The sequence below is a fragment of the Etheostoma cragini genome, chromosome 17 (assembly GCF_013103735.1).
Source record: "Etheostoma cragini isolate CJK2018 chromosome 17, CSU_Ecrag_1.0, whole genome shotgun sequence".
Taxonomy (NCBI): Eukaryota; Metazoa; Chordata; class Actinopteri; order Perciformes; family Percidae; genus Etheostoma; species Etheostoma cragini.
In genome coordinates this window covers 8,620,372-8,636,912 of record NC_048423.1, presented here as the reverse complement: position 1 = coordinate 8,636,912, position 16,541 = coordinate 8,620,372, and the positions used below count along the sequence as shown (strand labels likewise).

The 16,541-nt window shown below is 37.3% G+C and overlaps 1 protein-coding gene across 2 annotated transcripts in view; it reads left to right on the top strand.

Annotated features, from left to right (window-relative positions):
- Positions 1 to 16,541, top strand: part of adam12 (ADAM metallopeptidase domain 12) — an 88,071-nt gene that overhangs the window by 23,366 nt on the left and 48,164 nt on the right. For both annotated transcript variants that reach the window (XM_034897812.1, XM_034897813.1), the window contains 2 exons: positions 14,427 to 14,505; positions 16,369 to 16,445. In XM_034897812.1, coding sequence (XP_034753703.1) covers positions 14,427 to 14,505; positions 16,369 to 16,445 — 156 coding nt within the window. The remainder of the gene's footprint in view (positions 1 to 14,426; positions 14,506 to 16,368; positions 16,446 to 16,541) is intronic.

The following is a 16,541-nucleotide window of genomic DNA, read 5'->3' as shown; positions in this document are numbered from 1 at the left end:
AGTTGCCAAGTCTTGAAGGACTGTGTGTGGTGAAGGTCTGTTTTTTTTCTCTTTAAGTCTCTCTCTATCTTAGGTTCATTTTTTCTCTTTGCTTCTCTACTTCCATTAAAGTGGGGATTTTCCACACCCAGTGATCTCTCGGAAAGACGTTGAGTGTTAAGTCAGTTTTTTTGACCAAACAATAGTTTTAATGTTGATTTGGCCATAAAGGAAGTCACTTACTCTACTTCTAACCTGTAATAAAACGTGTGCATGATGTTTTACACATAATTATGTGATTATGTATCTTGAATCAACTTGTTTATTTGTGTTTTTTTACAAGACATTACAGCAAGCTAAAACATTAGTTGGACTTCAACAGATAAAGTCAAGACTTTTAATGAATAGACCAAAATGATGTACTGCATGTGTTCCAATTATCATCATCATTTTGCATTTAAATAAAAGGTTAAATACATTAAGTCACTAATGCAGTATGTTAGCTTTTAATCTATTTGTTCACTGCTCCATACCTATTTTAGTGGCCCTCAGCAGTACAGAGGATGGTGAGGGTGTTGTCAAAGCACTTTGCCAATATAGTCAAGTTGTGTCTCTCTCTCCTCTCTACTCTCTACTCTCTCTATGTTGTGGGTACATTAAGTGGAACATCTCCCAATTTAACTGCTTTTAACCTGGTTTTAACCTTATATACACTACTGGTCAAAGCACTTATACATTTCCATTCCACTCCATTATAGACAGAATACCAGCTGATGTGAGTGGGAGGATGATCTTTAATGTAATATCTACGTTGCCCATTATCAGCAACCATTCATCCAATGTTCTAACGGCACATTCTGTTCATTTTTTTTTTTTTAATCTTAAAAAACTGAGAAAACATTGGACAACCCTTTTGCAATTATGTAAGCACATAATGTAATCTGAAAACGGTTGCCCGAGTTAAATCAATAATGCAACTGTTCTTAGCTGGTATTCTGTCTTTAATGGAGTTCAATGGAAATTTCTAAGTGACCCCAAACTTTTGATCGGTAGTGTATACTGTACAGAGAGTGGGCTTGTCAATGTGCTGGCTAGCAAAACAATCAGGATCCTGTTAGCGCAAGCAGTTTTCTGTTTTCTTTCAGAGCAAAAGCCTCCAAATGACAGCAAAGATGTGATGCATTTTCAGCCTTGTTCACAAACTCCTTAAAAAGGCTGCAGCCTGTTTATAATTTTAAATCAGATTGTGATATACTCAGTATGGTGTCAGACGAGTGATCTATTGCTTTGGTGTAGGTGAAGTGAAAATATATTATCTGCGTTGGAGTTTTTTAATGACTAATACAGTGCCCATTAAAATTGTGCCTGTTTGGAACAGCCCGATTGCTTGGCCAGTGGTATTGCTGCTTGTAGAATTCTCTAGAACCATTGTAACCCAAAATTACTAACAGAAGGACTCCAAACGACTTAATGTGCAACTCCACTGTATAGCCTACTGCTGACTTACAGTGCACTTACATCAGAGAAATACATTGTTCTACTACATTTACCTAACAGAGAATGCGGCAGATTCAGAATTTAATCACAAAATATCACAATTAAAATGTGGAGTAATCAGACATTTGCCTCATGGACTCATGGCATTATGTGAGCCAATCAGCAACAAGCTGAGTTAATCAACCACCATAACGACATTATGCAAACAACTGCAGTTTGCATTACCTACTACATACTGCGTACATCAGTAGTATGCAGCATGAAACAGTTAAGTTGTTTTGATCTGCAGTATGCAAAGCCAAGCAGAGCCTTTTGAACAAGCTCTTAGAGCACTGGGCAAAAAAAGAATCTCCTCCCTCGCAAAAAGAATTTGCACCACTTTTAAAAATGAAAATATAATTTATTGAGCTTTGCATTTTTTGTTGAATTTAAGAAACTGAAACTTAATTTTCTTATGTCTTTAGTTATGTGAAGTAAGCAAATAAAACAAACCTGTATTAAAAACTGAAATAGTAAATCTAATGTACCGTTTATGCTGTACATGTTATAATTTATTTACATGACTAGTATCTTTCTCTGCCCTGTAAAACGCTGCTCTTCCTGGCATCTGCCTGCTTTGTGGCCTGACACCCAAATTTACAATTAGCCATCAATTTTCATAAAATTGTCCATATTTGAGCTCTACATAGTTGACTTCTCACATAAAAGTCTCTGAAGTGAATTGAGTGATGAAATAGAAGACGAACAATGTAAACATTTCCAGTTGTTCGCCTCAATGGCAATCTGCGATTGTTTGTTGTGATTGTTGTGGCGCTTTGCATTGTGGGATTCAGTAGGCGAGATAGACTGGTCCGAAATAGTACAAAATCTGGGTATTTTTGGCATATTGTAGATTTTGCTTTTTGCATACTGTATACTACATGCTACATTTTCAGTCGGTACGTAAGGTGGAAGGCAATGCAAATAAGTCAGTGTTTAATAGGGGGGCACCATTCAGAAAATGTCACAATTCCAAACAGTATCTATTTTTTAGGCTCAAAATAAGATTCTAAATCAATTTTTGATTCAAAAACGATTCTCAATTTCAAAAACGATTTACAGTGTGTAAATGTAGTAGTAGTTTCCTCCTAGCGTTTAATGATGCTGGTATTGTCTCAGCTTGTCATTACTATTGCTAACCAATCTAACACTTGGTGTTCATTTCAAAAACAGGCTTAGTGGCTTGAAGGTTAACATTGAATTATGAATTTGTTTCGCGGGGTATCTTGCCAACGGTAATATCATTATTACTTTTTAAAGTTAGAAGTACACTTAACCGGACCCAGAGTGAGTTTGATGATAAGTGCTATTTTTGCCCAGTCAGCTTCAATATAGTGTCGCGTTGCAGAGCACTGTGGAAGAAACTCCAAGATTAGGTTATGTTCTGCCTCTGTTTAGAAATGGTGAATTTACAGCTTACAGCAACTTAATACAACTTTTGTTTGATATTTATTGTTGGCAAATGGCCATTTATTGAGTTTTCTCTTAGCAAAATGCTCTAAGTAAATTTAAGATGTTTTTTTATTGTACAGGATAGACACGATAGTGCCAGCTTTACGGAGCGCCTTTTTTCCAACCTTTTTCCACTCAACAGTTGCAATGTTCCTGTCACCAATCTGCTTACTCGAGGAAATTGAAGAAAAGTTAGCTTGGTAGCTTCTATCCAGCAATCATGTTACATTGGAAGCAGCAAAAAGTGAACCACAGTCAAAGCCACTTGAACTTAGCTGTACAGAGTGTGTCAACAGCCTGCTGCATACTTTTGTTTTTTAACGTCAATTTTTCCTCAACCTTTCATTGTTTGGTTGTTTAGTTTTTTATTCAATTTTTGATTTCCAGTATCCAATGCTGTCCAAATTGCTTCAAATGCTTCAAAATCCGAACCCCAAGTTCAGAGGGTACCCAAGAAACACACACACACACACACACACACACACACACACACACACACACACACACACACACACACACACACAGGCGTCTTGATTTATTAGATAGATAGTGTGGCGCTACAGATGTTGATGGTGAATAATATTAATATTTTACCTCAGCATCATTTATTTGCATCAGAGGAAGCACTGATGTAAAAAAAACTGGAGAAGTTGGTAGATGAGAAATTACATTACATTCAATCTAAATAGATTTATTAAGATAATAACATTCATGTGGTAACTGTACATTATAATGCAGTTTCATACATTTGCCTATGACAGGATTAGAGTACAATTTGTCATCAAATTACAGTTCTCAGGTCAGGGAATCAAGGTTGTTGATTAAAAGATAAGTTATTTGTTCTAATAAATGTTAGGAAATGGTGTTAAGGTCTAAGAGGACGTCCTCAAATGTCGTTTTTAGTCAACAACTCAAAGATGTTCCGTTTAATGAGAATTTCTTATTATCCATGGTTGAAAATTCTTTTAATAGTTGACAACTAAATGGTAAGTCTTTGCAGCTCTAGCTAGCCGTAGAGTGTATTAAAATCACTTTTCACACGCATTTGTGCAATAAAAGCTTGAAATAAAAGCTTTATGAGAAATTATTTTCAAAGTAGAAATTGCTTTGTGCGTGAATCCTCCTATATTACAGTATATATCAGCAGGACACTGAGAATGGGTCATTTGTAGAGGACCCATGAGAAATAAGGACTGTTCTGCTTGAGACGGCACAGCTTAGCAGCTGTTTCACACTCTCAGTGGTTTTTATCTGATGGTTAATGCCAGCAATATCGCTCACCATGCTATCAGCTCATACTGGTGATATAGATTATAGGGATTATTGAGATTGCTGCTGATGCTGCTCCTCCTGATCTTAGATTGCCTTTATTATGTATGTTCCTGATCCAATCAGTTTACAGTCTGCATCTCTAAACAGGATCAACTAAACATTATAAACGCATATTGCCATTCATGTATAACATGCTAAATGCACAGCAGACTCTTGCAGAACTCTGCCAGGTCAGATATTTTAAGTTTCAGCACAACGGCTTTATCAGTTAACAGACTGCTTAGGTCAGGGTGTTTCCACACAGCCCATAAACATGCATACACACACACACACACACACACACACACACACACACACACACATACACACACATACACACACATACAAGAGGAAGTCTGTGTTCACTGTAAATCCAGATGCGCCTTGGAAACAAGGTAAAAAGGAAGTGCATCATATGACCACTGATAGAGGGGAAGTTTTTGCTGTACTGGGTTCTTGTTGAACTTGACAACACGAGGGAAGCATCACAGTTAGTCCACAAGCAGTGTGTATAAACACAGAAGCCAGTATGATTTTTTGTCTATGGACTAAATTACAGAGGCACACATGTGTATGGTTCCAACCTGCGGCCCTTTGCTTCTTTTCGTTCCCCCATCTCTCCTCTCTTTAATGTCTAAAGCTGTCCTGTCATAATAAAGGCCTAAAAATGCCACAATTAAATAAAAAAAATTCAATGATGGACAAACCTGTGAAAATAAGAACCAAGTTAGAATTATTCTTTAAGGTTACATCACATCTTCAAGATATACTGTGCAGTGACCTGCAAGCACATATTGTATGAATTGAAACTCTTCAAGGTCTGTGGCATTTTTTGTAATCCTCTTATAGGCCTTATTGACAGGCCACTGGCTTTATGCCATACTGTATGTATCCTGTGGTCAGCAGGTAAATACACAAAGTGCGGTTTTGTATTTTAGACTGCTCAAATTTGCCATAGCTATCAGAGAAATGTCAAGCCAAAAAAATATCTGGGGCTCTGATTAACTAAAGCACTTTTTTGTTTTACCAGCCATAGCCCGTCCAGTAATTGACATCTCCCGCTCAATACCCAACAACCATGACAACTCATGTTATACCGCATCAGCATCAGTGACAGATTGCTCACCCTGATCCTCATGTTAAAATTATGCATTAGTGCCAAGTAAAAGTTTCCATCTCCACCATGTTTGCAAAGTAATGGGGTGGAGAATGACAGATTGTATGCTATTATCCTATTTGTGAATCAGCGCAGCATCCACGATTGTGTAAAAAGGGGTTTAATGACGTGAGATATTTCTTAAAAGGAGAGGAAGAATGCCCTTTGCGGCCTGGGACTGGGGAGCTGATGTTCTGGGATGTGTGCAGTCAGTGAAGTGATGGCGTGCTATATTAAAGCAGCTGTCTTTTGCAGCACAAGTGCTCCTCACAGCTTGGAAGTTTAAAGTTGTCAGTGTGATAACTTTTAAGATTTAAAAAAGGATGCAGTGGACGAGGTAGAGCGGGAGAGGGGGAGAGGATTCATATTGATATGCATTACTTTTACACAATAAGACAAAAGTAAAAGGGAACGGAAGAAAGAAAGCCAAAAACATCTTTAATATTATTTTCTGCTCAGCTCTTAATTGCATATTTCCCCTGAAGACAAAAAAGTATGGCTGAACAATGAGGTTGCCCACGGGAGCCACCATAGATTAATTGGACAGATAGGAACCCTCTGACATTAACATTTATGCATTTGTTTACTCTTTTTCCAATGAATAATAATAGGCCACCTCCCTTGAAGATCCCTAGTCACTCATTAGTTCCGGTGTGTTGCTTGTTATGGATGGGAATATAGAAGCAGCAAAAGCAAATAACAGTACCTATCTCAGTACTGGACAGGCATACAAAAACTTCCATGAAGTTGTTTAGAACACTTCTTTTTCACAAATTTAAAATGGAGAAAGATTGGATGCTTCCACAAACACTTGTTGTTCATGCATCAACCTTTGGGCAGATTCTTCAAAAACCTAATGTACTGTATGATACTCTTTCAGTATGTTTGTAATGTAGTTTAGTTTATTTTAGAAGATTTATCACCTGGGTGATTATTCAGGCATGGTGTGCTAGGTTTTTCTATTAGCTTTACACCATTTTCAAATGGTTTAAATGAAAACGTTGGTGTGACAGATGTTTCTTCTCATATCTCTGCACTATTAAAGTAAACACAATGATTACAGTACATTAACCCTGTGACATGTCAGGTTTTACTGGCAGAAAAATGGAACATTGATAACTGGCTATTTATTGAGGTCAGCCTGCTGTAAACTTCGATTTTTATTCAGAGCATTTAAAAAAAGAAAAACAACACTTCCTTGCTATAACTGTTTTTGTGGATGGTCAATTATTAAAAGTATTTTTCCAGAAAGAAGTATTGATGTAATATAGAGGACTACAACCGCACACCTATTTCCCTAAAGGATAATAAATAAATAATAAATAATATGAAAGCAGACAGCTGGTGCTGATATCATTATTTTCTTTCACAATAAACTCCATGTGACTCTCCACTAAAATGAAAATAATGAAATAAACTAACAACAAAGACATTTGTGCTGTTAAAAATTAAGGAGGGAGGAAATGGGCTTTATATTGTTTGCTTGTCACTTAGTACTACACCCAACACAATTGCTGGCGAACTAATTATTAGTTTGAGTTCAGGGAGTTAAGTGACTCAACATAAGCAATTATGGATTACCATCTTGTATAGAAGTTATCAGTTAAACCTCTCAAAGTAACTTTATTTTTTCTAAATGCAAAAATACGAACATTTAATCCTCCAGGTGGAAGTTGGGTTGGAGTTGGACTCTTCCTTAGGGATTTGTTACTGAACATATATATCGTAAGTACAGATCTCCTTGGACTTGTAATTGTTTTCACCGTTAATACAATAGATTGAACAACCATGTGTTTAGTGTGTTTTGCAATCAAGAGCAAATTTTTCTAACAGCTCACCAAATAAAGACTTAATGGTTCACTGCTTGTTGGGGGGTGGTGATATGGCCTCCCAGCATTGAGTTTGTATCGTCATCAGACGGTGCCAAAAAGTATTCTGTGCTGCTTTGTTAAGGTAATAAAGAATTAATACACTCCTTAAGCCACACATTTCCCATTCATAACAATCTAATATTTAGCTGTGGGAGCTTGGAGCGTTAATTACCACAAACGGCTTCAGTAGTGCAATATGTGGAGAATACCAATGCGAGTGGCTGATTTTCAAAAGATGTCGTCACAGCTGCTGACCGTACCCATAGAGACGATTGGCTTGGATTTGTGTGCAGTGTTCACTCTTACTTTACTGTAGAAGAGCGCATTTTCCATCCCACTGATTTGACAAACTATTCCTTTTAAAAGGTGCAGGGGAATATGACATCATGCTTTTTGTACAGTTATGATTAAAAATACGTTTACTGTGGGAATATTTTTATGGTGTTGAATATTCTGGATGTATTGGCCAGCAGCTATGAAACAGTTCATTCTTTTACAGCTCTGCCGTAACTCACTGCTGTTAGTGATGGTGGTTGTCGTTTAGTTCACAACTGAGGGAAATAATATCATTGATTTAACTTCAGTATTAATTGCAATGTTTCACAGCCACCAGCCATGTGCTTTTCTAAGAAGTATAACAAGTTTTGGGGCTTGACACCACCTAATTTGTAATCATTGTTTTGAACATGCAGCCTTGCATTTTTAAATTATGTTAACAATTCCTCAGACTTTTCAAGACTATGATAGTAAAGCTGTCCCAGTAAAAATGTGTGGTAAAAACAAGAAATATCTGAAAGCATAAAAGGTAAGGTTACCATCTTTGTGATATATACCATATACATATATATATATATATATATATATATATATATATATATATAGTACAGGCCAAAAGTTTGGACACCCCTTCTCATTCAATGCGTTCCGTTATTTTTTATGACTATATACATTGAAGATTATAACTGAATGCATCAAAACTATGAATGAACCCATGTGGAATTATGTATTTAACAAAAAAGTGTGAAATAACTGAAAACATGTCTTACATTCTAGTTTCTTCAAAGTAGCCACCGTTTGCTATTTTGATAGGGCTGCAAACACTTGGTGTTCTCTCAACGAGGAAGACCAAGAGTCACCTCTGCAGCTGAGGATGTGTTCATCTGAGTCACCAGCCTCAGAAATTGCAAGCTCAGATTAGAGTCCAGATGAATACCACACAGAGTTCTAGCAGCAGACACATTTCTAGAACAACTGTTTAGAGGAGACTACGTAAATCAGGTCTTCATGGTCAAATAGCAGCTAGGAAACCACTGCTAAGGAGAGGCAACAAGCAGAAGAGATTTGTTTGGGCCAAGAAACACAGGGAATGGACATTAGACCAGTGGAAATCTGGGCTTTGGTCTGATGAGCCCAAGTTTGAGTTCTTTGGTTCCAACCGCCATGTCTTTTTGCGACGCAGAAAAGGTGACCGGATGTAAACGTTTTGGAGATAAAGAAGATATTGTCACGTCAGAGGGAAAATGCACACCCAGAGCAAATAAACAAGAGCAGCAAGTCTTAAGACTCTCACAAGCTAGAAAAATGTTTGACAAAAGATACACAATCCTACATTATGGATACGGATGGTGATGGATTTATGTTAAGGCACTTATATTATATAGTTAGTAATACAGTCACCTCTCACTGTGTGCTGTAAAGTAGTTAGAAGAATTGTATATACTGTCCAATATGGATATCTGCAATACATCAGCGTGAAGAATGTAAAATGTCTACTGTGGGAGAGGATGCTGTCAATAACAGTCACTGACTATCAGAAGCCTCCCATCTGCCAAGGAAAAAAACTAAATGAACTCACTGTCACTTGCTATCATTTCCTCATTACTTTCTGTCAACACCAACATAGTATCTTTCATAGGGCCTACAGTGTCAAGCAGTCATGAAGGAGATCATATGGTCAGTGTTGTAGCTCAAACAGAATTAGTTTGACTTTTCAGTCAAGCTAACAGTGGCCATTTTAGGCCTTTATCAGACAGGAAAGATAGAGATGTGAAACAGGAGAGAGACGGGGAATGACATGCAGTAAAGGACCGAACCCCCAACCGCTGCTGTAAGAACTGAGTCTTTGTACATGACACCATGGTACTTAACCAGGTGAGCTATCAGGTACCCCCAGACTGAAGAATTTTGAAAAGTGTAGCATGGATAGTCATGAAATGTTGTCCAGACATTCACGGGCCCCAGAGGATCTATCCTAATAGATCTATCCTCCTTTGTTGATCTACTGACCTTTCCTCTAGCGCCACCAGGAGGTTGGCATATTCAAGATCCCCAGGGAAGAATCCTAATCACTTTCGGGATTCCCTGACATTATTTAAAATGCCTCAAGCTGAGTCAAAATATTTCAGTTTTCCCGTAAAATAACTCCCTACGTTTGCTTGATGGATTGGCACAAATGTTGGTCAATGTTTCCAAAGGATATATGCGTGTGACTTTTCTTCTTTTTTGGTTTAGTGTGAAATGTCTCCAAACATCTTGCATGATTGCTTTTTTTCAATAATTTGGTTTGTTAACAGACACATGCAAAACATATGACATTCACTTTTTGATTTCAGTGGGACAACAGAGTTCAACCTTGATTAAGGATAAAAAATATGCTTGTTACCAAACTAATAATATAGTTAAGGTGATACAATTGACACCTTGATTGTATTTTTACAAGCTACAGTTATGTGATTATTACCCAGAGAGGCACAGATGTACTTCAGTAATCTTTTACAAAGCCAGAGAAGTAGAGTGAAGGAAGGCACTCCTTTAATTCTGCACTTCAGGAGATTTTTCAGTTTTTCTCGCTCCACTCCTCCCACACTCATCTCCTTCTCTCCCTGTTTTTTTCTGGCTTTGTACACTCCAGTGCACCCGCTACAGCCAAGCCTAAGCTGAAGGGACATTGAGCTGTATGTAAATCAATTTGAAACGCAGCCGTATGTGGAAATAGAATTAGACTTGTCAACCACACCTCTTTAGTTTCTCCTCTCTTCTTCATCTCTCTCTCGCTTTCTGTAGTCGTGTGCTTCTTTTTCAAGTTAAACATGCAGTACCATAAGTAGCAGCTATAGGAAAGCTTAGGGTTAGGCTCGTGGGGGGAAAGGGGATTTAAAAGAATTCACTAAAGTTAGCATTCTTCAAAGGAAGCAGAGAGACTGCAAGAAGAGCCACATTTCTCTCAAATGGTTTCATGCTCAAGGGGCTTTGTGTAATGGTGAATTATTACATGTGGCATGGAGTTGCATATGTAAATGAGGCTCAGTGCTTTAAATTTTGCTCGGAACAGTATACTCTGGATGCCAGAAAAAAAGATGATATTAAAATGCTGATTCATGTAAACAATGTGTGACACATCCAGTTTCAGCTTTATTGATTATCCCTTTGTAGCAAGTGTGTCACTGCTAGGTTTGATTTGTCCTTTTCAAATAAAACCAATCTGAACACATTTTTGGTTCAGCAACTACAGTTCTATCTTTGGTAATTTCAGATATGACAGAAAGGCATGCAGCAGAAACAGACAGAGGAATTGTGTATGGTCCACTGTAATTAGTTTTTCAGCTGTGTCCTTGTCTGTCTGGCCCCTGCATTTTGATAGTCAAGTCATATCTCCAGCCATTGAGTGGTTGATGTGTGGGATGTACTGTGTTTGCAGTCCACCTACATCAAGAGATGGAAAGGAAAGAGAAGCTTCATCTGAGACATCACCATCAAAGGTTGTAGACAAAGAATAAAAAAATATCTCCTTAAATGCCTTTTCCAAATAAGAAAGCATGCTTCTAATTATTTTTAATGACAATTAACAATATAAGCATGGAGGAGTGTGGAAAGATATTCATCTAGCTTTTAGAAACGATCAGTGAATCATGCCATTTATTTTTAGAGAAATGTAATTAGGAACAGTTTGTAAGATGTTAAATAAAAGAGATGGGAGATTATTTTTTAAGACAAATAACAATGCTTTCTGCCACAAAGAGGTGCTAATAAAGAGCCCCTCATTTATCACAATTAACCCGGGTGACCATTAATGAATCGTTAATTAGATGTTAGACTGTGTCTAATGAATTGCAACACTCCCTTAGGAGCATTGAATCAGTGGTTATTGACTCAAGCAGATATAGAAGATTTATAATTTTTTTAAACATTTTTCTAAAGAAAAATTTGAAAGGGACAGTTCACCACAAAACATACGTATTTTCCTCTTAGTTTTTTTCCTCTTAGTCTTTCCTCCTGTAGTGCTATTTATTAATCTAGATTGTGTTGGTGATATTGGCCGTAGGGTTGGATACCTTTCACATTTTTATCTGTACCGGTACATATACCGGCACCTGAAATTCCGTTCCAGTACCCAACAGTACCTGTTTTTGGTACTTGCCCTCAGTTTTTTTTCAATTTTAAAAATAATTACAAACCTATTTATCCTATTTACTTAGAGCATTATCTTATTTAACTGTAACAACACTTGAAATCACTTTATCAGCCTTGCTGTGACTTCAGAAAAAACTGCAGAGTCAACGTAGTCTGCTCGAGTTTACTCCATGTGTGTGTGTGTGTGTGTGTGTGTGTGTGTGTGTTTTGGAGCTGCTCATAAGCTTGGGCTTACACACTCTCAGGTACCAAAATTATATACTGTTTGGTCCTTGATAGTACCGACTTAATTTGGTCTGTACCCAAAAAAATACCAAGTTTGATACCCAACCCTAGCTGTAGAGATGTCTGCTTTTTTGTTGTTGCTTTTTTGAAAATATATAAATAAATAAATAAAACCCATTGTGTTCATTTTTGTGTATCAGAGCCCACATTCATCAAATAAAAAAACTAAGTTTGTTATCAATACTTACTCGAATGACAAACGCTAGCCAAATGTTTAGAATCCATCACTAAATTTATTCGTTGTTAAAGTATAATTATTTTAGGAATTATGCTTCAAAAAATGTCTCACGTACCCCCTGCAGTACTCCAAACTACCCCTAGGGTACTAGTTTGAGAAACACTGACGTAGCGAGTAAGGAGTTACCAATAAGACAATGGCGGAGGATTTTTTGTCAAAGCAGAAGTGCCTGTTTGGCAATGTTTCAGATTTAAACCAAATGTCAATAGGGAACCTGATAATGTTAATGAGGCAATCTGACAGAGGCACCTGTAAGGGTTGAGTGGCAAAACACAGCTGACATGTCTTACGTGCAGTGAGAATGACATTCTCTATCTGGTCTTAATAAAAAATGTAAAATCTTTTTTTTAATACACATGTTCAAGAAAAAGTAAGGCCAAGTTGTTTTGGTCAAGGCCAAGGGTTGTAGTCAGTCCAATAGCTCAGATTTACTTCTCTATACTGGGGCAGTAAAAAGGCAAAGAGACAAACAATAGAGCAGTAAAGATATGAGAACAAAGGGCATTTGATAATCATCAGGGCTGTTTCAGCTGTGGAAGAAACACAATCCCACACCACAGAACAAAAATGTAACCAACAAGGGCATAGGAAAACACTGCAAAAACCGGAAATCCATGGTCTCATAAACCGTGTGTACTCCTGCCAAGGAGTTGATTACAGGCAGATTCCATCATGTAAAACCCAAAGCTTTAATACAGTATATGTTGTAGTACCAGGGTCCACGCTGCCATAAGCTGGCTCACCCAAACATGCCCCCAAAGTACAGCACTTGAGCTTTTGCATGGAATTACCGCTCACATGACACAAATCCCATCTTTACTGCAAACGCATTAGTGTATTTTAAATTTGGCCTTCTTTCATCAAAACACATCATAGTATTGGTTTGGGGTTATTGGGTAGTGGGTGTTCATCGGTGTCATTTTTTAAACAAATGTTTTACATATTTTGGGATTTTCCAGGAAGCATACTGGAGATGGTCCGATACCGTTTTTTGCTTCCTGATACCGATTCCGATACTTGAAATTGCGTATTGGCCGATATCGAGTACTGATCCGATACCAGTGGGTCATATATTTTATTAGGTTTTAACAGCTGTGGATGTGATATGATTTCTATCTTTGTTGTTGGTCTGGCTTAGGTTAATCTCTTTGTGAAACATGAACCAACACAAACAATGAAGCCACAGAACTTTCTTTTATCATTCAGTTTGACAGTCAGTTATAACGGAAAACAACAAATAAAGCACTTTAAAGTAGAATTACTTTTTGTTTTCTTTTCGTGATATCGGATTGGTGTATAAACTCCAGTACTTCCTGATGCCGATACCAGCGTTTTAGGCAGTATTGGAGGCGATACCAATACTGGTATTGGTATCGGAACAGCATAGGCTACCCTCATCCATTTTTAATCAAACACGGTTCTTCAAAGTTATTACTGGCCGCTGACTTATCTTAATTGTTTTAGAGCTTGCTAATGGTGTGAAAAGGCACATTTAAGCAATAAGTATTTAATTATGTTAAATGTGGTCAAACTCAGGCCACAGTGGATTGATTCTTTTTCAAACAGGTCATAAATGATGAACTTTTAATATACAGATAAGATATAAAATTGTCCCTGAAGTATGAAATACAAACGCACGCACGCACACGCACACACACACACACACACACACACACACACACACACACACACACACACACACATCCATCTTGAGATCATCCTGCCTGATGTCAGTGTGATTATGCAGCTGCAAAAGATGGGTGTTCCTGCTGCTGCTTTGCCAATGCTTGGGGTTGGGCTCACTGTGTCCATCTGCTCATGGCCCTAGGAGGAAAACACAAGACACAGTTTAAAATATGTCCACAGACACACACACACACATATGCACAGAAATGCACATGGACAAAATAATTACCTCAGCAGGGATTCTACTCAGTCAAGCCGAATGCCAGGGGATTCAATGACATGTACAAATCACCTAATAAATTCACAAAAAGTCAAGTCTTTGCTAGACTCATAATGCTAAGCATTTCCTCCACATTATCCCCCAAATCCTTACAAGCAACACTGAATATACATTAAAAAAGGTAGAGTAGTCTTTAAACTTAAAAAAGAAAATTTTTAAATTTCAGATTCATAGTGTTGAAAAAATACATTGGTTTGTTTGATTTGTCTTTCTTTTTTTTAGGGGTCTTTTTGCAAGCCATTACACTGAGACACATTACCGGGAGGATGGAAGTGCAGTCACCGGTGCTCACAACTTCACGGTACGGTGGCACTCGAGTGCTTTTGACATTTATGGTCGAGTTGATGTGTAGCGGTGTTCTGCAGTCACGCTGTAAAAACTGACCCTTTAAAAGTGTTCACGAAGACAGATGTTTTTTTTACCCACAGAGGATCAGTATTATAGATGATAATCTACACTATATTTTATGCAATAGTTAAAAAATTATTTTAAGATTAGAAATAGATAGTTTCATTGTTTGTTTGTTTTTTTTGTTTTTTTTACTACTACAATGTGACCCAATGTGTATTTGAAAGCCTCTAGCTGTTGCTGAACAGGACATTTATCATGTGACCTACTTGATGATGAATTGCATATTATAGCAGCTGATCTATTCCTGAGTACTTTAACTTTCTATTGTATATGTATGCTAGCTGTGTGAAGCAGACTGTCTGCTACTCTTGAAAATGAAGAAAGATTTTTCATTTTGAGTACTTGTTAAAGCAGCTAACTGTGGCATTGTGCTGTAATTGATCCTTCATTGTGTGATGAAGGTATTTTTACTTCACGTTAGGTAGAAAGAGGGTTTCACTGCATGTAGGCATTTTTTTGTAGCCATTGTTTGGTAAGGATAACATTTCTGTGGAATTTCAAAAACCTGTAATTTGTGAATTTGAAAAGCATTCTCTTTTTTTAACGTAGTTAACAGTCTCTTGACCTTTTGCAGCTAAGTCAGATTGAAATCATTGTTAAATTAAACGGTGGTAAGGACAGTATGACAGGTCGCCTACAGCTTGGAGGAGAAATATTTGGTAATTCGACAATGACTGACGAGTCTTTTTCCTGCAAAGTTACGCAAACAGCGTTTTCCACTCTCATCTTTAATTTTGAGTGGGAGAATGGTAAAAAGTATTGCTTCAGGCTGTCAAAGTCAAACACTCTATTGTCTTAGATAAGCCTCCCACAGCTGCATACTTTCAGTACCTTCTGTCACTGAACTCAGCAATCAGCCATTTGTTAATCAGGGATCAGTGGAAAGATGTGTACTGTAAATAACTGCCATCTTTTGAATTATTTGATAAGACAAAAGAAAGTGAAAGTGAAAATTTACTGATTTTTCAGCTGCTCTTCTAGCATACAAATCAACACCTATAAAAGAAACCTAGGCAGGAACTGTGTGTTACTGTGTATTACTAATATTTTACTATGAAAACATTTAGTTACTTTAAAAGTCAAGAACACATTGAGGAGAACTGAAGAAGCTGATCACTATCCCTGTCTGTTCTCTTGTATAAAAGGTGAACTAATCTAGGTTACGCATTGCCTAAGCACAGAGCATTTGTAGCTTTTCTATTTTTATACTTAATGTAATGAATCTCAATTCATCACCACCTGGCTCAGTAACTTCTACTGTTCTCGTCAGACAGAAATCATTGGAAATGACTGTTATTGTATGACAAAGTTTACTTCAAAGTATTTCCTCCTGCTGTTCAATATGTGAGATGAGAAATGGTCAACGTTGTGACTACTGACAGTTGATGTAAGAAGGCCGGTGTGCTGCTAGACAGTAAATGGAGGTCTGTATTCCCTCCCAACAAGAGTCACTTCATCTGTTCGAATTGAGCGCAGACAACCGTGTTTTTACTGTCTGATTAGCCTTAAATATCCTTCTTTTCCTTCTACTAGACCACACTGGTGGAATAATGAAGGAAAAACACTTACCACTATACTGTCACCTCCCTTACGTGCCAGCTCTCTTGCTTCTTTCTTCAACTGTTTTGGTTACATTTATAAAAAAAAACTATAATAATAAAATAAATATGTCAATCAGTGGGTGAAGCTCTCTTTGCATAACATGTTTTCATCTACAGTATGCAAAGACCTTATAACAATTTACCTTTTTTAGAATAACTGCTACTACCATGGGAAAGTGCAAACGCATCCAAATTCTGATGTCACCCTCAGCATCTGTTCAAGCCTTCGGTAAGAAACACAAAGATAATTTTGCATTCAAACACCATCTCAACACTGACCTTTAAGTGCTATTTGCTACTGCAATGTGTATATTTACGTTAGTTA